The sequence below is a fragment of the Urocitellus parryii genome, chromosome 3 (assembly GCF_045843805.1).
Source record: "Urocitellus parryii isolate mUroPar1 chromosome 3, mUroPar1.hap1, whole genome shotgun sequence".
Taxonomy (NCBI): Eukaryota; Metazoa; Chordata; class Mammalia; order Rodentia; family Sciuridae; genus Urocitellus; species Urocitellus parryii.
In genome coordinates this window covers 138,371,276-138,397,377 of record NC_135533.1, presented here as the reverse complement: position 1 = coordinate 138,397,377, position 26,102 = coordinate 138,371,276, and the positions used below count along the sequence as shown (strand labels likewise).

The 26,102-nt window shown below is 48.5% G+C and overlaps 1 protein-coding gene across 1 annotated transcript in view; it reads right to left on the bottom strand.

Annotated features, from left to right (window-relative positions):
• Ksr2 (kinase suppressor of ras 2) overlaps positions 1-24,118 on the bottom strand; it is a 340,405-nt gene extending 316,287 nt beyond the window's left edge. Inside the window, exon 1 of the mRNA XM_026386144.2 lies at positions 23,939-24,118. Within this exon, the coding sequence (XP_026241929.2) occupies positions 23,939-24,118 (180 nt within the window). The remainder of the gene's footprint in view (positions 1-23,938) is intronic.
• Between the last annotated feature and the right edge of the window lie 1,984 nt (positions 24,119-26,102).

Genomic DNA, 26,102 nt, shown 5'->3' with positions numbered 1-26,102 from the left:
GCTTAAGATCTCAATAAAGTGCTGAGGAATTTGCAATCCTCCTGCCTCAGCCTCCTGAGTCCCGAGGATTACAGGCATACACTGTAACTACAACATTTGTTTCTTTAAAAAAAAAATAATTTTTTTTTAGTTGTCAATGGACACAAAACCTTTATTTTATTTTTTATTCATTTAGTTTTATGTGGTGCTGAGGATCGAACCCAGTGCCTCACCTGTGCTAGGCAAATGTTCTACCACCAAGCCACAATATTTTTTTTTTAACAAAGGTTAAAACTTAAGTAAAATTTAAGAACTGAAATAAATAAAACTATCTGTATACCAAGTTAGTGATATAATTATGCGTGGAAAAAAATAGATTTTTGTGTGATTCTGGTAGAATACAATTCTAATGGCCAAAAACAGCTGCCCTCCCCACACAAGAAAAAAGAAAACTTAATTATATTCAGTATTCTTTTTAACAGTCACTATAAGAAAAAATATTTTGAAACATAATAAATATTTACATTAATTTAGTTAGAAAGCAAGATTCCACTTTAAAAGAGATACGAATACAACATCAAAAAGTTAAGTAAAACCAGGTAACCTTCTATTTGAATTAGAAGCATCCTAATGAATTCCTTCTCGGTCTAAAAAACACACAGATGTTTTCTAATCCTGTCTACTGAAATGATAACCCAGTAGCAGTGGTCGCCCCTAATCTCCACTGTGGCTTTTAAGTGTCATTTTTCTCTAAAAGGAAGGAGGACTTGTTCAAGAGGCGATTCCCGGGTGGGGGATGACACAGCGCTGGGCGTCCGGTGTCAGGCGCTGAGAAACCAACTCGAGACAACGCCATCCCGTCCAGAGAACCTGAAGGCATCTTGGGGCAGCTCCCACTGCCTAAGTGGGACCCCTCGAGCCTCCAGAGGAGAAAGGGCTACAAAGGATGGAAGCTTGCCAAATAATTGTCTCTGATTCATGGATTGATCAGAATCTTCTTAAAAATCACTATCTTCAGAATTTGCCAGGGTACCAAGTCATTACTGGAAAAACTTGTAAATAAAGGGAAAAAAAATAGCATTTATCGCGGCTTTCCATAAAAGAAACGGATTTCAGGGTGACCATAAAGGGAATAAGCAAAAGGTTTTTTGTTTTTTTTTTTTATAAAATAACCCTAGCTCATGATGGAGCAGGCATGACGGGATGACGAAGCAGCGATGCAGTCCCCAACGGATCATAGGTGCCAGTGGGCTCTGGTCACAAAGGTAGATCAGGGCGATCACACCTGATCCCTGAGGTCTCACTGTGGGACCCCAGGCTCTTCCTCTTTCTTAGCATCATGAAATGTGTGACAAACCAAAATGAGAATCACTGAAAGAATGACATCCAGGTGTTGTCCGCTTCTTGAAGTGGTCACTAAGATATACAGAGCATCACCTGCGAAGTATTCTTGCAAAGGGAAAATTTAAAACCTGTGCCTTGTCAAACATCTCTACCGTATCTCAAGAAACATGGAGAACAGAGGAACAAGTTACACCACACACCAAGGATGCATGAAAACAGCACAGGACGAAGAAGTAACGCGGAAAAAACGTCACAGAAGAAACCATGAAGATCAAGACACCTGGAATCCCGGCAGCTTGGGAGGCTGAGGCAGGAGGATTGCAAGTTCAAGGCCAGTCTCAGTAACTTCGAGAGGCCCTGTCTCAAAAATTTAAAAAATAAAAAGGGCCAGGAATATAGCTCAGTGGTTACGCACTCCTAGTTCAATTCCCAGTACCAAAAAAAATAAAATTAAAAAATAAAAATAAAGAATTTAAGAGACACATAAGCTCCTGTGGTTTGGAGCTTAGGTTGTGTCCCAAAGGTCAATATGATAAAGGCTTATTTCCTAGTGTAGCCCTATTGGGAGGTGGTGGTACCTTTAAGAGGTGGAGCCTAGTGGGAAAACTTTAGGTCATTGGGGCTGTGCTATTGAAGGAGACTGTAGGACCCCAGTCTCCTCCCTCTTTCCTCTTTTTTCCACTCCCCAGCTCATTCCACAGTGCACTTCCCACCATCACTGCCCAGCGCTCCCATCAGAGGCCTAAAAGCAGTGGGTGGGTCTACCTGATCGTGGCCTGGAACCTCTAAAACCATGAGCCAAACTATACCTTTTCTCTTTATAAGTTGATTAAACCAAGTATTTGTTGTAGTGACAGAAAGCTGACTGATACATAAACCCAAAACAACGTCAGATCCTCGAATGAACCTTGATTCAGACAAAGTAATTTCAATAAGCCATTTTTAAAACATCTGGAGATATTTGAACACTGGTATTAGATGGTATTAAGAAATCAGGGGGGCTGGGTTGTGGCTCAGTGGTAGAGCACTTGCCTAGCATGTGTGAGGCACTGGGTTCGATTCTCAGCACAGCACATAAATAAATGAATAAAATAAAGGTCCATCATAGTCTAAAAAAAATTAACAAAAAGAGAAATTAGGGCTGGAGATGTAGCTCGGTTGGTAGAGTGCTTGCCTTCCATGCACGAGGCCATGGGTTCAATCCCTAGCACCACAGAAAAAAAGAAATCAATGTTTTGCCAGCTGCAGTGGTGCATGCAAATAAAATAAGCAAGGGCCTAGGTTCAATCCCTAGTACTGGAAAAAAACTCAATCTCTTTAACTCCTTCTCTACCTCTCTGCAAAGAAAAGATTTCCAAGTATACCATCAGCTCAGGAGGCTGAGACAGGAGGATGGCGAGTTCAAAGCCAGCCTCAGCAACAGCAAGATGCTAAGCAACTCAGTGAGATCCTGTCTCTAAATAAAATACAAAATAGGGCTGGGGATGGGGCTCAGTGGTGGAGTGCCCCTGAGTTCAATCCCCACTACTAAAAAAAAAAAGAAAGAATGAAAAAGAAATTAATGTTTTTAATGTATAAGCTGTGGGCATATTATTTTTAAAGGCCTTACCCATTTAAGAAGCACTCTGAAGTACTCAGAGATAAGTCTTCCATCTCAAGGTTGTGCGTCAAAATACTCTGACACATGCACACTCATGCACTCACACATGTGCACACGCAGGCACACATAGGTGGGGTGCAAACAGTACGACAGGATTAGCAAAATGTTGGCTGTGGCTGAATCTGGTGATAAGTACCTGAAAGCTCCTTATACCATTTTTTCTTTTCTATTTAAATTTCCCATTTAAAAAAAAAAAACTTGAAAAATAAATGATCACCCTGGGCACAGGGCCACCTGCCTGTAATCCCAGTGATTCTGGAGGCTGAGGCAGGAGGATGGCAAGTTCAAGGCCAGCCTCAGCAACGGAGCCAGACCTTGACTCAAAATAAAAATTAAAAAGGGGCTGGGGGTGTGACTCCGTGGCAGAGCATCCCTGATTTCAATAATACTGCCCCCAGCTCAAAAAAAAAAATACTCAAAAAAACATATATATCACATATATATATATATTAATATATATATGAGTGTGTGTGTGTGTGTGTGTGTGTGTGTGTACACATCTCCTACTCTTTAAAGGGGAAGATAGGTAACGTTGATTGTTTATAATCAATTAAAGAGCTGTGCCTGGTGTTTCAATACATTGTCGTATTTCACATGACGATAACAGCAGCAGCAGCTGTCAATACCATGACTTCCTGCGTGTCTGATATAAGGCTGAGCATTCTCCATGCACTATCCTGCTGAATCCCAACCTGAGAGGTCAGTCCTGGTAGTGTCTGAAATGGAAAAACTGCACACACAGTTGCTCAGAGATGCACAGCTCACTAGCAGTCAATCTGAGATCTGCAAGGACTGATTCCCAAATGTGTATGTGTGTGTGTGTCCGTTTGTCTGTCTGTCCATGCAAGACACTATCCAGGTAGATTTTTTCAGAAACAAAGTGAGGGCCGCCTGTGGATCTCTTTCACGTAGATCTAGAAATGAACAACACAGGAAAGAGAAGAAGGACCAGCTCCCTCCCCGTCTGGGCCTTGGTGAAGCAGGCAGAGCTTGACCAGCCCGATTTGTTTTCCGCTACAGAAGCAGAAGCCCTGGTAACTTGTTGACAGCGAAGCTTTGCCAGTGGAACATTGTGTGCAAAGCAGCCCCAAGGACGCCCAACGCTCCCTGATTCCTAATTAGCATCTCTCCATTAAAAATCTCAGGCAGGCTGAGAGGCGGAAGAGCAAGGCCTGTCAGACAGGTGATCCCGAGGTTCTCAAATGCTGCCTCCACAGGGTGGGGCTAGCTGTGTGTCCTTAGGAGAATTACTTGATATCTCTGTGCCTCAGTTTTACCGTGGGTCAGATGTGCTCTAGCCTGCCAGGGTTCTCATGTGGATGAAATATGATAACGTAGGACAAGTGCACAGCACAGTCCCTGCTCACCGTGGCCACCCCATAACAAGGCTGACCATTGGTGGGTAATGATTTCATCACTACTGCCTTATTAAAATGCAAAACGGGACCACGCCTTTCCCAGGTACCCACTAAACAAGGTAAATTCCCCACTTTGGAGTATACAATTAGCACCTGAAAAGTCATTCTTCCCCTCCTTTTGCCCCTTATTTTATTTTATTGTAGTAAAGTATATTTAACAGGAAGCACACCATTCTGAACCCACAACTTGGTGTCAGTCAATGCTCCCACCCACAGAACCTCCCCATCATCCCCAGTGGAAACCCTGGACCCACTGAACAGTATCTCCTCCAGCCAATGGCACGGCTGTGCTACCCTCTGTCCCTGTGAATGTGATCTCGCTAGGTGTTCCCTACAAGAGGACTCAAAGCAGCACTTGTTCTTCTGTGTCCGGCTACTTGGTGCAATGTCTGCAAGGTCCCTCTGGGGTGTAGCGTGTGCCCTTCGTGAGTCCATCAGCTTTCACCACAGCATTATTCACAGTAGTTAAAAGGCGAGCCAACCCAAGTATCCAGCAACAAGATGTGACACGTTCACACCAGGGAATATTACTCAGCCATAAAAAGGAATGAAGCGTGGATACCTGCTACCACACGGGCCAACCTAGGAAACATTACAATAACTGAAGGAAGCAAAGCACAAAGAATAAATAATTTATGAATCCACTTCTGTAAGGTTCCTGAACAGGCAAATCCATAAAGACAGAAAGTAGAACAGAGGTTACGGGTGATAGGGCAGGAAGGACGTGGACGATTTTTAATGGGTCCTGAGTCTCCTTTAAAGATAATGAAAAACTATGGATGAGGATACGATAATCATCAAACCAACACTGGGATCCCAGTTAATGTCACTGACGTGCCCATGTACAGCTCAATGATAATGACACGGTGACAGATATCATGTATATTTTACCACAAATGGGGTTACCGAGGTGGGGGTGACCGAACTCAAGGACACTTGACCCCTGAGCCCCACCCCCAGCCCTATTTTGTATTTTATTTAGATAGAGTCTCACTCACTGAGTGGCTTAGGGCCTCACTTTGGCTGAGGCTGTCTTTGAACTCACGATCCTCCTGCCTCAGCCTCCCAAGTGGCTGGGATTTCGGGCATGCGCCTTAGTGTCCAGCAATAAATATCATTTTTAACGGAGTCAGCGATACTGCACAGAAATCACCAGATCGTAGTGAAATGCGATCCTTCGGGTCTGGGCTGGGTTCCGAGAAGTGGGGTTTCTGACCAGTTCCCGGGGTCCCCAAGGCGCACACCTAGGGTAGCCGGTGCCCGGCTGAGCACCAGGCTCCTGGAAAGCGCAGGGTGAAGGCCGGCTCTGTTGACGGAGAGCGCTGAAGTGGATCCGGCCTTTGAAAGCCGGTCGCCTTCTGCGGGTGAGTGCTCACTTCAAGTAGCACGAGGTGGCTTTGATCTGCCGCAGCAGCGGGTCACCCCCAAGCACAGCTTTTGACAGAAGCCGTGAGAGTCGTGCAGAGCAGAAACTTCGGCGGCAGCAAGTGTCTCCCACAGACATCTAAAAACATTTCCCTCAAAGCATCATGTGCCTAAAAACACCGAGCTGGGGAAATATGTCCATTTAAAACGATCTCAAGCAAAAAAGAGGCAGGTTGAAGGCACAGGGGCCCCTTGGCTTGGCCCTGTCCACGCTCTGTGCCTGCTCTGTCCCTGGATGGCTCGCCAAGGCTGCTGATGCCCCGGGAGTCCGTTTTTAACCTCTCCCAGCATTTGTGCAGGGCTTGCAGGGAAGGAGTAGGTGAGGTTAGAGGCCGGGGTTGCAGGGAGTAAGTCAGAAAGGAGGACATGTCCCTGCTCAAACTCAGATTGGGCTCCCTCACTACAGAGGGTGTGCCTGCTGGGACTTGGGGCAAAGTCTAGCACCAAGACTCCCACATCCCCCGGGAATGGTGGCCCCAGATTGTCATCTCAGGAGGCTGAGGCAGGAGGATCAAGAGTTCAAAGCCAGCCTCAGCCAAAGTGAGGCCCTAAGCCACTCAGCAAGACCCTGTCTCTAAATAAAATGCAAAATAGGGCTGGGGGGGGGCTCAGTGGTGGAGAGCCCCTGAGTTCAATCCCTCGCAACCCCCCCCCAAAAAAAAAAGACTCCCACAGTCCTGCCCACCACTCCCAACACTGTTAGAGGGTAGAGAATCTCTAGCCTCACCTTCCCACCAAAATAATGGAGAGTTGAAAACTGCTCAGGCCCATCGAGGTTCAAGACTGAGCCCTGCTCTTCTGCCCTAAGGAACCAGTCTCCCAGGCGCAAGTTCCAAATGGCAGGAACGAGTCAACCAGAAAATTTCCAAATAGCACGGAGAAGCTGATTTGGAAAACCAAACGCGGATGGTTTCCAGACCAGCCCGATCCATTGCTATGAATTCACTGTAACTGAGGGGCTGACATTTACCCAGGGCCGGTCACCGGCCGGACCCTGAGCTGGGCACTGTGCTCACATCATCTAACCCTGTGGCGGCGTTATGAGGTCAGGCCTGGCCTCTGCCTGTTTTTTTCCAGATGGGGAAGCTGAGACACAGAGGGGGACCCAGCCCAAGGTCATGGCTCCAGCTGGACCAGAAACACTGGGATCCAAAACCTGAGCGCATCTTAAAATGACAGTTCAAAACGGGGACGTTGAAAGGTGGACACATGGGCCCAGGAAGCACAGGACAGTCAAATTCAAAACTTCAAACTTAAAGTCACCGTTGTGGCTCGGTTCTGAAATGTCCCCAAAGGTCCAGATGCGAAAAGCAGGGTTGCCGGCCTGTGGCTCCACAGGTTGGCGGAACTTTTAGGAGGCGTGGGGCCAAAGGGAAAGAAGTTAGGGTGTTGGGGGTGACCTTAAAGGATGTATGGGGAGCCTGGATCCTTCCCCTTTCCCTCCACCCCCCCTCCTTCCTGGACGTCATGGTGTGAGCAGCTTTGATCCGTCATTTTCTCCCCACGGAGATGTTCTGCCTCCCCACGGCCCCCGAAAGCAACAGGGGCCCAAAGATCACAGGCTACAACCATGAGCCCACAAAGAAACCTGTCTTTCCTGTCAAGTTGCTTTTCTCAGCTATTTTGCCACAGCAACCAAAGAAACCAACAAAACCACCGTCAAAACTAAGAACACGGCGGAGCAGGGTGGCGCACACCCGCCATCCCAGCAGCTTGGGAGGCTGAGGCAGGAGGATCAGCCTCAGCAACCTGGCGACGCCCTCGGCAATTTTGTGAGACCCTGTCCTAAAATGAAAAAATACAAAAAGGCCGGGGGTAACTCAGTGGCCAAGTGCCCACGGGTTCGATCCCAGGTTTCAAGAACAAACAAAACGAACCAGAAGCTCACACACCTCTGATCTGCAAACACCAGGGACGCCTACACATGGGGATTCTTCCCCACACTAGCATGAGGTGGCTGCAGGGGCTAGTCATAGGGATCTGCGGTGACAGCACATTTCCCATGGTATGATCCCCTAGGGTTACCAGGTTTAGTGAATAAAAAGACATTCATGGGGTGGGGTGGGGGGCACGGTTTCCTGAGCGCACTAAAGACCTTCCCTCTTTTATCTTCCCAGTCCCCTCTGTGGTTCAGGAGAGTCATGTAGTAAGTCACCCAGGGGCAAGAGGGCGGCAGAACGGGCGTGCCCAGCAAGGTCAGAGCCAGCTAGCCATCCTGTTGACTGTCATTCCTAAATACATCCAGCATCCAAGCACAGTCACCAGCCGGGGGGTGAGCCACGGGCTTCTCAGTCACCTCTCTGCCTTAACTCACGGCTGCTGCAGTTTTTTTTCTCAATCGAGGGATAGAAAGATGCTGTGAAGACTCAAGCCAGCTCAGGTGTATTCCTCTGCTCAGAACTCTCCAGTGTGCCTCATTCTCCTTCGTCAAAAATCTTCCCCCGGGTCCCAAAGTCCCTAGGGATCTGATCCCACTTCACTTCTCCACCGACCTTTAACACTCCACTTGGGTCACACCCACTTCCTGGCTGTTCCTCAGAGACCTCAGGGCCTTTGCACAAGATACTGCCTCCTCCTGAAGCTTTTCTCCCCCAGACAGCCTCAGGGATCGCTCCCTCATCTCCCGATCTTTGAGTCTCTGCCGAGGACAGTGAGTAGGCACTTTTCCTGTTGTACTCATGGACGCGTTCCCCAGCACCCAGAACCCTGCATAATAGGTGGCAGGTGCTGGGTACTGAGAAATCAGGAGTTGGGATAAAGCCGACCCAAGGAAAGGGGAAAGGGGTCTGCGAGACCTTACGGTGTCAGGGAGACAAGACGGGCTCTTCCTCCCTCTGACCGCAGTCAGCTGGGCTCCGCTCACCCTCCCTGCCCTTGGCTCCCCCTTGGAGGAGACCTGTGGCCCCATCTTGGCAGACAGCGAGCAGCAAGCGGCTGGGAGGAAATGTGATTAGGCACCTATGACCGAGTGGTCGGGGGGAGTCCTCCTCTCAATCTGAGTTCATTTAAGACTGCTCTCATTATGGTTAATCGGATCAAACAATGACCAGCCTCTCCGACCTGCGGCACGTGGCTGATGAATTTTTCATGACTGTGGAGACATCTTCTGCCCCGCTGCGAAGAGCAAGCCCGCAGCAAGGGAGGTGCCTTCCCGGTCCTCGGCCTCTCTCCTCCTGCCCCACCCTCCTGAGGTCCTGCCCACCTATTGTGGTAGTAGTACAGGGTGGCCTGTGCTGGCAGTGGTGTTAAGGGACCTGCCTCGCCCTTCAGGGACAACACATTTCATGTTATGTTTTCAAATCGCACTGGAGAAGTGGATAGAAGAGATGAGGGAACTGCCTCAGATTTGGTAAATGAGACCGCCTTGTTTTCCTAGGATGAAACAGAAGAAGATGCCAAGGGTCCCAGTTTCAAGAAAGCAAAAATAGTGGCATCCAATCCCTCCGCCTCCAAATATGCCCAAAGCACTCACCGCTCTAGCTGCGCAGGGCTCCAGTTGGTCCCTGAATATCCCATGCCTCTCCGACCCCTGGGCCTTTGCATATACTGTTGCACACACTCTCTCTCGCTCTCTCTCTGAAATATTCTCTCCTCATCATCATCATTCTTCAGATTTAGCTTTTACCAAGTCCCTAGATCTACGAGGGAGGGTATGCTGTGTTCCAGGATCCACCAGGTACCCACCCTGCAACATATATCTGTTCATTGTAAGGTCCACAGGTTCTAGGCGACCCTTCTGTCACTTTTAAATGTCTGATGCATTTAACAGATGAAGGGACAAAGGGAGGCCGAAACTAATCACCCAGGTCCCCTCCAAGCAGACAGTGTCAATGGCTGGAGACCTGCCTGTGACGAAGCCACGACTCTTCCCTTGGAACTTTTAGACTCAAGCTCAGAACACTGCCACCATCTTCAATGGCCACCCATCTTGTTCTCTGAGGGAGCAGCGTTGACTATTTGCAAATCTTAAAGGGACAGAAGTCGTCAGGAGTAGGTCACCCAGCCACAGTGCAGGCTGACATTCAAGTTCTAACCAAAAAGAAGGAAAAGAGATGTCTTTTCTCCTAAAACCACTCTGAAGACAGTTCCCCGGAATGTTTTGAGCAAATGCCAACTGAGCTCAGGCCAATACCTGCTTTCCACAGCGGCCGCTTTGAGATTTCTGTTGTGTATACATATTTTGATTTGTCGTTGAAGGAGATATTTGATCAAGGGATTGCTGGCGTGATCACAGTAATCTGGTTATGCTTAAAGCCTGTTTGTTAGAAATAATATATTGAGCCAGGCGTGGTGGCACAGGCCGGGAATCCCAGCGGCTCAGGAGGCTGAGGCAGGAGGATTGAGAGTTCAAAGCCAGCCTCAGCAAAAAACGAGGCCCTCAGCCACTCAGGGAGACCCTGACTCTAAATAAGATACAAAACAGGGCTGGGGATGGGGCTCAGTGGTCGAGTGCCCCTGAGTTCAATCCCCGGTACCTCCCCCCACCAAAAAAAGGGATAACACAATGAACTGTGCGGAGGACGATATGTTGTGACGCCCTGGGAATTGTTCAAAGTAATCCAGAGAGCTTTGTCAGGGAGGAGGGGGTCGGCTGGCCACGATTTGATGATCACTGAATTTGTGTGGTGGCCACATCTGGAGGCCCCCTACTACCCACTGGCCACACTGGACAACTGGAGATGGGTCACCTGCTGTGCATTCACCCAGGACCACTGTGTCCCCCGCTGGGTAACCTGGCCCCACCCATCTTCCTGCCTGATCACGTAAAGAACTCACTCTGTGAACCCCAGAAGCCAGGCAGCCTCAGCTGTGAAACTCACACCTCCTTCAGACGTCCTTTGAGGAGGGAAATGTGTCATTTTTAAATTAGGTTTTCCTGGTCACTGGCATGATCTGGCACCAGGGATTGAACCCAGGGGCACTTAACCACCAAACCACATCCCCGGCCCTTTTTAATGTTTTTATTCAGAGACAGGGTCTCCCGGAGTTGCTTAGGACCTCGCTAAGTGGCCGAGGCTGGCTTTGAACTGGTGATCCTCCGGCCTCAGCCTCCCGGGATGACAGGCGTGCTTTGTGGCGCCTGGCAACTCTTGTTTCAACCGACAGCGCGCCTCCTAAAAACCAAGCTCCAGAGTCAGCTCGCACACCGATCCACAGACGCGGAAGGGACGGCACGTCCCAGATCTCTCTGCCACACTTCCCCTCTCCCAGGTGTCGCGCCTGAAGACACAAAGCCACGAGCCTGCCCCTTCGACCCTTGAGGGGGTTATGCATGGACGAGCTCCCTCTGTAGGATGGTGGCACCGCAGATGAGCAAGCGCCCTCACGAGACCGCAGGGAGTCCACTTCTAGGGCTCTTTCTTTAGGAAACGAAGAAGAAGGCTTCACACAGATTTTGTTCCCAAAGTGGTCACTAAGGCTGGGTTCACGAGAGCCAAGAGCCAGGAATCGTCTCACTCACTAAAGAGGGTTCGGTTACGCGGTGACTTTGTGCTGGAGTGCCACGCCGCCATGGGAAATGCTGCGTTCATAGTGGGCAGTGTCCTAAGTCAACTTTTAAAGGGAAAAGAGAAGACAGCAAGATACATATGATATAGTTGTGGCTACAGGTCACTCCACGTGACATCCGTCCCACGACACTCATCTGCATGAGGAAAACCCTGTCCACCTCTGGCATGGAGCTTCATGATGCTCATGGGCAGGTGGTGGGATTCAGAGAGTGTTCATTTTTCTTTTTAATGATATATTCTATTTTTTCCATAGTGACACGGTTTGCCTTATTGGCAATCGATGTCTTAAAATGACCATTTTCGCCAGGCACAGTGGTGCACACCTATAATCCTAGTGGCTTGGGAGGCTGAGGCAGGAGGATCGCGGGTTCAAAGCCAGCCTCACAAGAGTGAGGAGCTAAGCAACTCAGGGAGACGCTGTCTCTAAATTAAATACAAAATAGGGCTGGGGATGGGGCTCAGTGGTCAAGTGCCTTGGAGTCCAATCCCCAGTACCAAAAGAAAAGAACATTTTCTCTATTTCTGAAGTCCTACGAAGAGTTTATAAGCTGGCACACATACAACCAACCAAGCCCCTGCAAGAGATCCAGGGAACTGTCACAGTATGGAGAGGGGGCTTCTAGATTTTCAAGCTGCCTTCGTTTGTGGCAGAGCAAAAACAGTTTTCTCTCCAAGTGTCCCCATCCTCCTATCCAAATAAAGGCTCAAAGCAGTGTCATTCACAATAGCTATAAGGTAGAAACAGCCCAAATGTCCATTAACTGATCAAAGGATAAACAGAATGGATATATCTATGCAGTAGAATATTAGACAGCCATAAAAATGAATGAAGTATTGATCTATGCTACTAACATGGACAACCCTTGAAGGCATGATGCTGACTAATGATGCCATACATAAAACTCCACATACTGTACAACTTCATTTATATGAAATGTCAGAACATGTAAAACCACAGCGATTCATGGTAGACAGGGGATGCAATGCAGGGTAATTGGAATTGACTGTTTAAAGGCATAAGGTGTCGTGTGTGTGTGTGTCTGTGTCTGTGTGTGTGTGTGTTTTGATAGAAATGTTCTGCAATCAGTAATGATGGTTACAAAACACTAAGTGCATACGAAAAAACCATTCAACTGTATACTTTAAAATGTTCAAAATGATAAGTTCACGTTGATTTCTAACAACTTAAGCAAAAGGAAATCTAAAGTGGCTCTATTAGAATAAGAGAAAACCGGTTTCAGGGGAAGGGAAATGACCAGGGGTAACAAGAAACTTATGATAGAGGGTCAATTCACCAAGGAGATGGAACCATTCTCAAGGTGAGTACATGTAATAAAACAGCTCGAGGTCCATGAAGCAAAAACTAAGGGGGCTGGAAAGAGCCATGAACAAACCCAGCATACTGCAGAACAGGAGGGAGGATCGGCAAAGCACGAATCTGAGCATGGATTATATTCAGGACGTGTAAAGAACTCTCAAACCACAACAGTAAGGAGAGAAGCAATCCAATTTTTTTCAGATGGGCAAAGACTTGAACAGATACTTCATCAAAGAGGATATGTGGATGGGAAATGATCCTGTGAACTGTGTCTAACATCAGTCACTGGGAAAATGCAAATTAAAATCACTACACAGTTATTTAAATGGCTAAAATTTTTTTTAAATGCCAATCAGAGCAAGTACTAGGGTGAGGACGTGCAGCAACTGGGCCTCTCATGCATCGCTGGTGAAGAGACATCATGGTACCGTCTGGGAGAGTTTGCAGTATTTTATGAAATTGAACCTATACTTAACCTATGATCTACCCATTCCACTCCTAGGTATTGAGAAATTAAAACTTATGTTCATGCAAAAAAAAAAAAAACCACACATGAATATTTATAGGCAGTTTGTCTATGACCACCAAAGAGCAGAAACAGACAATGGAAATAGCTAAACGGATACACACACTGCAGTCCATCCATACAATGGAAAACTACTCGGCCATCAAAAGGAATGGGGTAGCAGGCGCAGTGGCACACGCCTGTACTCCCAGTGGCTCAGGAGGCTGAGACTAGAGGATTGAGAGTTCAAAGTCAGCCTCAACAAGTGCAAGGTGCTAAGCAACTCAGACCCTGTCTCTAAATAAAATACAAAATAGGAACAAATTAGAATTTAAAAAAATAAACAGCAAAAAATAAATAAATACATACAAAATAGGGCTGAGGGTGTAACTCAGTGGTCGGGGGCCCCTGAGTTCAATCCCCAGCACCCTCCCATGATACAAGTTTCAATGGGAGACTGTCAGGGTGTAGGGGGCACAGCCTTCTCTCGAGTGTCTACCTGGCCGGTAGAATAACATGCAAACTCTTCTTGATACCATTTCTCAGCCCAAGGAGAGACCGGCCTCATTCCCCACCCTCCAGAAAGTGGAATCCAAGAACGGAAGTCACCAGGGAGCAGATCCAGTTCAGCAGGACAATTCTAACCATCCAGGTCAAGAGGCCACCTTGTCACTTCACAAGGTGAGACAGGTCAGATGGAGAAAGCACACGCTGTGGGATCTCGCTCTGTACGCGGGATCTAAAAAAAGTCAAAATCATAGTAACAGAGTAGAAGGGCTGGGGTCGGGGAAGGTGGAGGAAATGAAGATATTGGTCAAGGGCACGACCTTTTCAAACTCTCAGATGACTTCTGGGGATCTCACGGGCAACACGGTGACTTAGTTAGTGATCCTATACTGTCGACTCAAAACGCTGCTGAGAGTCGGTTGTGAACATTCTCATCCTACAGGATGGAGGTGTTAACTTCCTTGATTATGTATCACTCCATAGGTCAGATCATGTTGCACACCTTAAAGACATACAACTGTTACCTATCAGCTACATCTCGATAAAGCTGGAAAAGACTCAATTTCTATTATTATTATTATTATTATTATTATTATTATTATTATTATTTTGAAAAGGCTGCTTTCTGGAAGGACTCGAATAGACATTTCTCCAAAGACGACCAAGAGTCCATAAGCACATGAGAAGACATCATTAGCCACCACAGAAAACACAAATCAAACCCACAACGAGATACCACTTCATACCCACAAGGATGGCGATCCGTTTTAAAAAATGGAAAATAACCAAAGTTATCAAGGATAGAGAGAAACTGGAACTTTTGGGGATTTCTGGTGGGGATGTAAAATGGGGCCGCCATTCTGGAAAACAACCCTGTGGTTCCTCAAAATATCAGAAATAAAATTACCACATGACCTGGCCATTTCCACTCCAAGGTTATATACCCCAAAAGAAATGACAAAAGGGACCCAAACAGATACTCCTCCACCCATGTTCACGGCAGCATTTTTCACAGTAGGCAAAAAGTGGAAACAACCTAAGATTTGTTGATGGATGAATGGATACAGAAGACTTGGAATATCCATACAACCATCTAGGATTCCGCCATAAAGATCAATGAAGGGCAGATGCGTCGTAGGGCACAGAGGAACCTTGGAACTACTATACCACAAGAAGAAATACGGCAGACACAAAGGGACAAATGTTATGTGATTCCACTTAGGAGAGATGTCTAGAGGAGTCAAGTTCATAGAGACAGAGAGTAGAACAGAGATTATTACCATGTGCTGGGGTGGGAGGAGTCACTGTGTAATGGGTACAGAATCTCTGTTGGGGATGATGAGAAACTTCGAGAAGCTAGACAGCAGTGTCGGTTGTGCAACATGCCAGGGTACTGTAACATGCCACTGTGCTGTAAACTTAAAACATGGTTTAAGTGGTAAGTTCTATGTCCATCTGACCATAATAAAAAAATCGATTTTTGACAATGCTGCCTGGAAAGGCAGTGCTCAGCCCAAATGACCAAAGACGAAGCTGGGCGATGGATGCAGGGAGGGGTGGGCAATCTCTGACGGGTTCCCCTACCTAAGGGACGTGCTTTCAGATGCTCAGATATCACAGCCACTTTTCACCATGTACGCTGAAGACCAGTCCCCGAGCTGTAAGGCTCAGCCCCACAACTGGTACGTTACTATCCAACTTAACGCCTGAGGAGCACGTGATTAAAGACCACAGCCTGCCAGACACTGAGGGGAGGTAAAACATCTGTGGGCAAAGGCAGAGACCCAGACCTTATGTCAAGAATCTGCATCACTTACGACACCCATAACCCAATGGGGGTCTCACTGCCCCACAGAAGGGGCATGCTGTACTATAATGGTCCCATGTCTCACACAATGGGGGTCCAGTTAATGTACATTGAATAAAGCATGATACACCCCAGGAAGACTCCTCACCACCTGGTACTGCAGAACACATACTCCCCCACAGGGCTGAAACCACCTAACCTCCCTCGTGCCGATATGCAGGGCAGATGATCATCAAAAACACCAAGGCTAACCATAACTAAGCATTTGCCATGTGCGGGGCACTCTGCTTGGCTCCTGAATGCATGATCCCATCTAATGACAACAACCCTGTATGAATGATTCCAGTTTTATGAGTAAGGAAACTGAGGCTCACAAGGAAGAGATTGAGGACAAAAGGTTCCTGAGCTTGTGGGTCCTGAACTACACTGGAATATGCACAGTCCACTGCAGAGCCTGAGCCCTCTACTACTGGTCTAAACTGCTTCAAGCACTTTGCCAAATTATCAGGGACTTGGGCTATTATTTTTGAGTCTTCATTTCAGTTCTCTACTGGTCCAGGAAAATCGAACACACATCCCTCTTTGGAATGCATCCAGTGCTTTAATCAATGGCTGTCTAGTAATTCTAAGGGGAGCATCGACTTTCAGCCTTTATCAAAAAGAAGATTTTTTAGTGGTAAAATAGAAATCATCTCAACATTCAAAATCCCATATGAATATATGGTATCCCACATGTATAATTAAAAATTTTCCAGTAGCCTCAAGGGAAAGAAAAAAAAGAACAAGATACAGGTGAAATTGACTTTAATTTATTTAACTTAATATATATATAAAATATTACCATTTCAACACATCAAATATAAAAAAAATTATTAATGAAATATTTTCCATTCTTCCTGCTAAGACTTCAGAATCTAGCAAGTATTTGGCACTAACGGCCCATTTTGATTAGGACTCAATACATTTCAGTTGATCAACAGCCACCCATGGCAGATGGCCGCCATATTGTTAGTTCAGGTCTCAGGTGTCTCCCTCTCTCTGTCTCACCCTCCATCATATCTGTGAATGTCTACGATGTATCCATCAGTCCTATATTTCAATTCAGTAATTGTTATCTATAACAGTCACCAAAGAAACATTTTAGTACAATAATATTCCATGATTATGATTCTCCTTAATCCCAAAACCATCACCTCTAATCACAACATCTACACATACCCGTATCTGCTTTCGGCTCTCTTCCTTCCCTTCCAGATCACACCAACCTTGGGGGAACCCCCTCTCCATTCCTGGGGTCTGTGGCTGCCTTTCTCTGACAGTCTTGGACAAATCAGTGACTCTAAGCCTCTTGCAAAACAGAAACAACCACAATTGTGGTCGAAACCCACTAGAGAGAATCCCAAGCATCACGGAAACCCTCAGAAGAAAGTCATTCTGCACTTGCACTAGCTTCTCCTACTTTTGTCCCATTTCCCTTCCCATCCCTCAGCTTCCACCAGAAGCTCTGACCCAGAGCAGCCCACAGGAAACCTGTCCTCTCTTCCCGACAGCTGGGAAGCTGGGAGCCCAGAAAATGACCAATTCCTGGTTGGGGGAAGACCCCAGTTTTCTGTCCATCAGAAGTAAAAATAATAATAATAACAACCAATTCTCCACTCCAAAAATCTGAGAGGGCACTGAACCACTTGGATATTAACATTTGTCATTAACTCAGATTGTGAGCAACCCTTACACACCTGTGTGCGCACATACACACGCACAGACTCACACATCCTTTTAGGAGAACAAGGCAGAAGGAAGGGGCCTAGTGTTCACCAGCGGGCCACTCTGGCAAGAGAACCAAGTGCTCCCTGGCATTTTTCAGGTCCTTTCCAAGAAGAACCAATAAAGCTCCCATGCTAGCCCCCTGCAGCCTGCGTCCCTTCTCCTGAGCTCTCAGACGGCCAAACACAGTCAAAACTATAGACGTGCTGAGGCCACGGGAAGACAGACCCTTCCCCACCCTGCTGGCAAAAAGGCAATTTGGCAAAATCTATCAAGCACGCCCATCGATCCAGCAATCCCACTTCTAGGAACTGAAGGCCACAAGGATGTCCGAGACAGTATTGTTTACAATGGGAATTTATGAACACAAGCGCCCGATGGTAGTTTCGGTCACACTACACAGCCATTAAAAATAACACCTTAATGATATGAGAGCGCACACCTGGTGAAGTTCACATCCCCAGCCTTCCTAAGGACCCCAGGCTTGCACATCCAACGGTCTACTTGACACGTGGAACCTCCTGATCAGGGCTCCATAGTCAGGCCAAAGCCAGTCCACCCGAGTCTTCACATTTCAAACAATGGCTCCACCCTCCACGCGTCCTTAGGACACTCCCCAGGAATGCTCCTCAGTCCTGTATTGTCCTCCGCCTTCCCCACATCCAATTCACGAGCACCTCCCACACACCGGAACTTCTGAATCCTGACTCTGGGTTGATTCATTAACACGCTCTGGCCAATGGACAGGAGCAAAGCTGCAGGTGTTTGCAGACAGGGAGGTGAAAGAAGGGTTCATGCACCGGGATTTGACCTCCTCTGGCACCGCTGCTACCACCAGGTAAGAAACCTGGGCTGTCATGCTGAGGAGGCCACCGGGAGGAGACCTGAGGCACCCTAGCCCTTAGACCCTCCAGCTCCCAGTCAAGCCACCAGATGAACATGATCACAAGAGGGACTCAGGCAAGGTGAACCAAAAGGGTCCAATTGCAAGCTCCCGAGCAAGGCAAGGATCGCTGTGCAAGCCACTAAGTTGGGGGGTGGCTGGTTCCGTAGCCACAGAAACCAATACAACAGCCAATCATTCCCTGTGGCAGAGACAAATTCTACCTGGCCCCACAGCTGAACTTCCTTCCCCATCTTCCTTGCAGCGGAAGGACCCAACTCCAGCTCAGGATATGCACACAGATCTGAGGAGGGCGACCTAGGGGAACGAAGCTCCTCAGAGGCTCTGTCTTCTCTGCACTTTCTTCCCTTTCTCAATGTCAGCAATGATAATGCTGCAGAATAGAGAAGAGCCCACCAGCAAGAACAGCCACACTGAACTGCTTTGTGAGCAAGCAAAAGCCTTCACCGAATGGGTCCATTACACAGTTGGGGGGCTACTTGTTACAGGCTCTACAACTACAACTGTGCAGCTATGTCCACCAAGAAGAGAGGCCCATCTCCCCATCATCTGCACGCAGGCTGGCCGTATGACTCACGTCAACCCACAAAATGCAGTGGAAGCGACACCGTGTGACGACGGCTGTTTCTCTCTTGGGATGTAAGACAAAGACTCAGCCTATTCCACTGGTGAAGGCATATGGAGGAAGGGGCTCAGCTGTCCCATCCCCTGTCTTTCTGCCTCATGAGTGAGCCCAGGCCAGGCTGGCAGAAGAACCACCGGCTGAGCACAGTCCACTGAACCCCAGAAAAGAAGATGTTGTCGTAGAGCTTCCCAAATGTAAGAAGTCTAGGGACGACATATATCGCCCAGCAGCAGATAACTGACATGGAGCAGATGAAGAACAAAGGGTGGACAAAAGGGATTGCAAGACCCAATGCCCTTGCTGCAGCAGGACAGTCGACACTTACCCACCCGGACCCCAACTCCACTATGGCCCTCCTCTTGCAATGTGACCAAAGTGGAGTCTAGCAAAGGCCCACTCCATTTGGCCACCACCTTCCAGTGTGAGACCTTCCATTCTGAGCACACTGGTCTCACACTGGAAGGTGGTCAGCAAACTACAGTCAAGGGAGCCCAATACAACCTACCACTTCTTCTTTTTTTTTTTAATCCTTTTTTTTTTTTTTTTTGGTAGTTGTAGATAGACAGGATGCCTTTATTTTATTTATTTATATGTGGTGCTGAGGATCGAACCCAGTACCTCATGCATGCTAGGCCGGCACTCTACCACTGAGCCCCAGCCCCAAACTACCATTTATTCTTAAAAGGCACAGAAACTAAGAATAGCTTTTATACTTTTAAATTATCAAAAAATAAAAATAATATTCATGCTCTGAATTATATCCAATCCGAATGTCAGGGTCCATCCATAAAGCTTTATTGGAAAACCGTTCCCCACGCCGACTCCGGGGATGCTGTCTTCTGCGTGCTAGGAGAGCAGAGCCGAGGAGCTGTGATGTGAAACTGTAGGGCTCCCAAAGCCTAAAATATTTATTTTTATTTATTTTTTTGGCTTTCTACAGAAAAAATCTGCCACCCCCCACTGCAGACTGTCATTAGACAAAACTTGAATGAGGTTTAGCACCCCAAAACCATTGAAGTCTTCTGTCTCCTCTCAAAGGGATGAAATTGGTTGGTCTAACTCCCCTGTCCTCCCAAGAGTTAGGGACCCAAATCCATCGCCTATGACACACCATCAGGTACCCTCCATGCTGAGCACACTGGTCTCTAAGCTTCACCCCGGAGGGAGGCAGGAGGAGACCTTTATCGGGCTTACCGTTCGTTTGTGTCCAGCAAGCCCTCCCCTCTGCTGCCATCTCAACCCTTCCCATCCTTCCTTCCACTCCAAAACCCCATCCCCCAACCAAGAAGGCCTTCATAAATGCTTTGCCAGATGTTACCCCAGGTATATCCTGTGGGAGAAAATTCCTGAGGGAAATCCTGGGAAAAGGAAAACACTGCAGGTCATCCTCACTTGGACGCATATAAGGCACATTAAAGGCTCTGAGAAGTCCCGCAGTGAAGATGTCTATTTCTCTCTGCTTAACTCAACCTTTCCCCAACCTTTCAGTGGCTCAACCAGTTTCGGCCACAGAACATTTGTTGACTACCAGCCTCCAAGACAGTCCCTGGAAGGTAGCATGTATTAAAGAATGAAAAATGCTAGCATTCCACAGAATTAGGGTTCTCCAGAATCTACTTTGGAAATGCTAGCCAAATGCCTTCTCTTCTGTTCTCAGTTGTCCTCGTCCATGTCATCTGTCCTACACCACGTCACACTGTCCATCATCATCCCCACGGTCACTGTTTATATAATACTTGTGGGCACCAGGTTCAGGTCAGTGCTAGAAAGTACTCAGAAGTACTCTTAATCCTTGCAACCACTTGAACGGGATGTCATCCTGTGATGGCCATTTTGCCCAAAATGTTAAACTGTGCATCAAAATGTTTAAATTAGTAGCCTAAGATTTTAAAAAGCAGGAAGGCTACACAAAGCTCTCACCACAAAGCTCACGAATTTTCTTTCGTACCATGGACATTCTGGGTCAGCACTGCTGGCTGTCCACACGACGGCCATTCACACCCTCTCCTGTGCCCCACAGAACCTGATATTGTGTGGAGTCGAGGCAGGCGACCCCAGGCAACAGCCTGTGATGGTGTTCCCACTTTCCCACTCCCAGCCTCCCCTGCAGCTAGGGCTGGCCATTTGGCCCCATGCTGGCCGAGAAGACATAGCCAAGCATCCGCCGTGAGGGGGGGAAAGCTGTCCCGGGAAGTCTGGATTTCTTGAAACCAGAAGTATAATAAGCCTGACACCCTGCCACACTCCGTGGGTCCTCCTCCTTCCTGCCATGAACCCAGATCTGACAGCTGAAAGCAGAGAAGTCATCTGGTGACCCTAGGGGAAAGGCCATGGGAATCCCCAAAGACATCAACCCCACTGAGCCCACACCAGCAGGCCATCTCCCCAGGCCTCTTCTAAAAGAGGAAAAAAACGACATGCTTCCCCATGTTGTTGGGCTTTCCGTTCCATGAAGCCAAACACACTCGTGGTGGGCCCACGCGCTGTCTCTCCTATCAACTGCCACTTAGACTTCCTGGTCATTCCACAGAGATACGAGTAGCCTTGCCTGCCTCCCCACAAAGCGGGCTTCCTGAAGGCCAAGTCCATTCTATAGGAGCGTGTACACGTTACTAGATGCTGCTCACTATCAAGGTTTCCAGGGATGATCTATTCAGTTTCTTACTAACTTCCTGTGAGCAGGCAGTTTTTGCCATTAAATAGCAGGAACACGGCATCTATCTCCTAATGAAATAAGATTTATTAAACACTGAAATGCAGCCGGGTGCCATGGTGAACACCTGTCATCCCAGCGGCTCGGGAGGCTGAGGCAGGAGGATGGAGAGTTCAAAGCCAGCCTCAGCAACAATAAGGCGCTAAGCAACTCAGTGAACCCCTGTCTCTAAATAAAATACAAAATAGGGCTGGGGATGTGGCTCAGTAGTCGAGTGCCCCTGCATTCGATCCCCAGTACCACCATCACCCCCCCCAAAAAGATACAAAGTGATATGCAGAAATACTGTTCATTAAATGCAGATTCCTGGGCCCACTCTCCTTTCCAACTAGAACTAGAATCTCCAGGGTTACCTGCTATGGATCCGCAGTTTAATAAGTATCTTTGCATGACTTTGATATATGAAATTTGACATATGCTGGAGTAGAAAACTCTGTGGATCCATAAGTGAGGTTTGGTAGGACTTGATCCCCCGTCATCAGCCCCCCCAAACCCCCACACCCACCCACCAGCCCTAGAGAACTAAGAAGTCTAAATTGGCATAATTGCCCCAGAACAGTCCCTGGGCGTGGTGGATAAAGTGGTCGACATGCTCAGTGACATCCTGGGACCAGGAAACTACAAACAGATGCATTCCCTATAACTGCAAGCCCCCATCACCACCACACAAATGCCTCCATCCCCCAGCTGACGAGAAAAACCTCTCTGCAGGCCAGAAGCCATGGAACCCAGTGCCCACCTCAACAATCACCACTGTGCAGGGAGTTACCAGAGGATAGAGCACACTTAAAGAGAAAAAACTCTGGAGAAACTTATGCAGTAAGATAAAAATAAACTTGTGGGACTCCTGACTTCAGAGGAACAGATGAGACCTCAGGTGGCCTTCGGGGGCTATTGATTATTTACTGCAGGCAATTCTGAACAGAATCTGCTCTGGGGCACTGTTGAGACAGAGCCTGGGCCAAAGCATCCCACACTTTCTTTTCCAGTAGCCAAGCCTGCTCTCTCCGGCTCTGAGAAAGGCAATACCTGAGCCTGGCTACACACTCCCCACTCCCCCAATATCCCTTGACATTTATCTTATTTCGTTTCTGAGGATCATGTTCCCAGATGACAGGTGCACGTAGACATGTGTCCTGGGGTAGCAAACATGACATTAAAACACACACTCCTCTTTCGAAAGGATGACCTCCTGCAGGTTATCCAGCCAAATTTAAAACCATGAAAGAAAAACCACCACCACCACAACAACAAAAAACTCACATTGAATTAGACCCTCACTCAGGCTAGAAGATCAGTAAGGACCCCAGAGTTCAGGCCTTAGTAACACACGGAGAGGCTCCCAGGTGCAGCACACACCCACCCCATCAAAGGGGTACCCCACAGCCACCATCCTCAGCCCATGTCAGGAGTTCCCAAATTTAATCAAGTCACACGTACAATGGGCCATTTTGAGGGAAGGAAGTGAGCCAAATCTTTTTTGAATCATTTTCAACATTGTGGATGCCCAAAGATTTCATGGAAACCCAGGCTTTTTTTTTTTTTTTTTAGACTGTTGAAACCTTCTTCTGACCAAATGGCCTTCAGTGGGGGAGGGAGATTTTTTTTTTCTGCCATCTTCTTTGTAACTTTGCATCCCTCTCCTCCCCCATCCCATCCCTCAAAAAACTGCTTCAAACTCCCCCTCAAGTTCAGTTGGAAAGAATGTTACAACATGCCAAAGATAACTCCGCCTCCCGGACCCCTTTCACGCAGTCCCACCGAGATGGAAGAGTATTTTCCCACGCCACCTGTGCGTTCGGGTCCAGGGATTATTTTCTGTTTTACACATTGAAGGCCTGCAACAGCTCACTGCATCACAATGATCGTATTGGAAATGGATAGGTCGGTGGGGATTTATTTTTTCCTGCATTTTGCTTCCTAACAGGAATATATCACCGAGGAAATAAAAAATCTACGAAGCAAAAAGAGGCAGGAAAGGAGGCGAGGAGAAGAAGTGTAGATGTAGAGGCAGCCCCATTCTGTGAGCCCAAACCACCTTTTGACCACCTGCAGAATGCGCAAGGTCACGTGGGTTCTCTGCAGCTCCTTAACATATTACCCAGCACACAAGCCCCCGTGGCATATAAACAAATCCAGAAGCGGAAAAAAAAGACAGAACTCCCTCCTCCAAGAGGAGGCAAATGATCATGGAACAGCCGCAACCGTAATAATAAATAACGAATAACAATTACTACTGCTACTACCACCACCCAGCCAAGCACACCAACAGCCGCACAGCGAGGGGACCTCCGGCGCAGGTTTGCAAGAAGATAAATCACAGAACACCAATCTTGCCCACCTGGCCGACCCATCCCTCCCAACCCCCCATAAACAGAATCAGAGGGGAAAGGGATGGTGGGAAGAAGAGGGGAAAGGCAGGATCGCCCCCCCCCCAACGCCCCGTAGGCAACACCTACCTCCAGGGTCCGGATTTCTTTTTGTGTGAGGTCGTTGGAGGTAGCACATTTGGTCCTAAGCCCTTCCAGGTTGGAGATGCTCAAGTCTATCATGTTTTGTACCAACTCGCACTGCTGTAAGGCTTTTTGCAAACTCAGAGGTTGCTGCTCCTCGCTTTTCGTCATGTTTTCCTCATCCATCGCTTGCTCTGCAAAACCCCTTCCCCTCCTCCTCCTCCCAGAGAGAAAAAAGGGGGGAGGGAGTAGAGGCAGAGGCAGTCTACCCCCTACGCCTCTCCAACCACTGCGACTTCTCGACAATGTCTCATGAAGAAGAAACCCAACATCTCACACAGGGTTGAGGGGGTGGGGGTAGGAGGAGGGGACAAGAGACAAAATTTATTATTTTATTTGGGGGGGGGGGGTAATCAGGCAGTCTCCATTAGAATGTCTCCTCTTTCTGAGTCTCTAGTCCCTGAAAAGGAGAGATGCCTTTTCTCAGAAGCAACCAGGTGATGTGATGCTGTCTATGCACTTGGGGAGGAGGAGGAGGAAAAAGAGGAGGAGAAGGAGAAAGAGGAGGAGGGAGAAGAGGAGGAGGAGGAGGAAAATAGCGCTCACTCTTTACACACCGGCTCCGTGAAGGACAAAATTATATATTTTTGGCTGGCTGGCTTTTATGTCAAAAAAAAGCGAGTTTGCCCCCCTCCCCGTTGCAGTGACACGGCATGGTCCACGGTTCCGAGTGCTTTAGCGCGTTCTCAAGATGCCGTCTGCACTGCTCCCGCGGCTGCGGCGGCTACTGCGGCTGGCTGCTGTCTCCTCCCCGCGCTGCTGCTGCTGCTGCTGCCGCCGCCGGGCTCCGGGGGTGACGGCTGCTGCAATCGCTCCTGCCTCGCTCCACACCGACATCTTGCCTGTCAATCAAAGGGCGGGGGGAGCGAGCGAGCGCCGGCGAGGGATGGAGCGAGCGGGGGACCTGCGGGGAGCGGGTTGGTGGAGAGGCGCCGTGCGCGCAGCCGCCCCAGCCCGGGCCGGCGCGCCAGGGACCCGCGGGGGGCGGCGGCGGCGGAGCGCGCAGGCTCGCGCACCTGGCCGGGGAAGGGCCGCGGGCGGCGCGGGCAGGGGCGCGGGGGCGGGGCGTCCCGGGGCCGCGGAGCTCGCGTGGCCAAGTGACATTACTACGGGGCGCGCGAGCGAGCGAGCCGGGGAGCTGGGGGCGGGCGGGGCGCCGGGCAGCCCGGCTCCCGGGGGCGGCGGGGGTGGCGGGGAGGTGGCAGCGAGGGTGCCGGAGCGTGGAGGCTGGGCGGGGGGCGGGGAGAGGGATTGGGTGGCGGGGTGGGGGCGGGGGCCACTACTACAGCGTCGCTCTCGCGAGACGAGGCCGGAGTACTGCTCAGCAGGTGCGCTCCGGCTGGGAGCAGGTGTGCGCCCAAGTTTAAAACCCTGGGTGCGTGTGGGAGAGACGTCAGCGTGAACCCGGGCACGTCCTCTCTGCCCTGCTGGCTTCGTGTCTGTGTGTGCCTTTTTGTTGTTTCTCGTTAGTGAGGAAAGGAATAAAACAAACCTGCTGATCTTCCCGGTGCCTTAGGAAGCCGCGTCCCTGACGGTCCCCTAGCCTTCCCTGCTGGATGCACATTTACTGGGGAAAAGGACTTTGCCTCATTTCTGATTATGACTCTGTCCTCTGAGGGCCTCTGGGTCTGACCCCAACCTTATATCAGCAACCCGTGGTACCAGAATTAACACTGGTTATTGGATAGTTGGGAAGAAGACAAAAGAACATTTTGTGACGTGAGAAAGTTACATGAAATTCCTTTTTCGTCGTGCACAAAGTGTAACTGGAATACCACCACCCGTGCTTATCGTCTCTGGTTACTTTTGCCCTGTAACTGTAGAGTTGAGTGGTTGCCACCAAGTGTGTGGCTCACGACATCTGTAATACTTCCTGTCTGGTTACAGAAAAGGTTGCCAGCCCCTGATTAAATCTATGTTACATGTCACCTCTGTCCAGACCACACTTCAACCTAATCCTCCCCAAGGCTGGCTGCTTGTCACTCACGGTCAAATCAGATATCATCTCAGAGGGGCCTCACCTCTCTGACCACCTTATCTGATAGTATTGCCAACACTCATTCCCCCACCTCCACCCCGCAAAATGCATTTGCAATAATTAGCAGCCGGT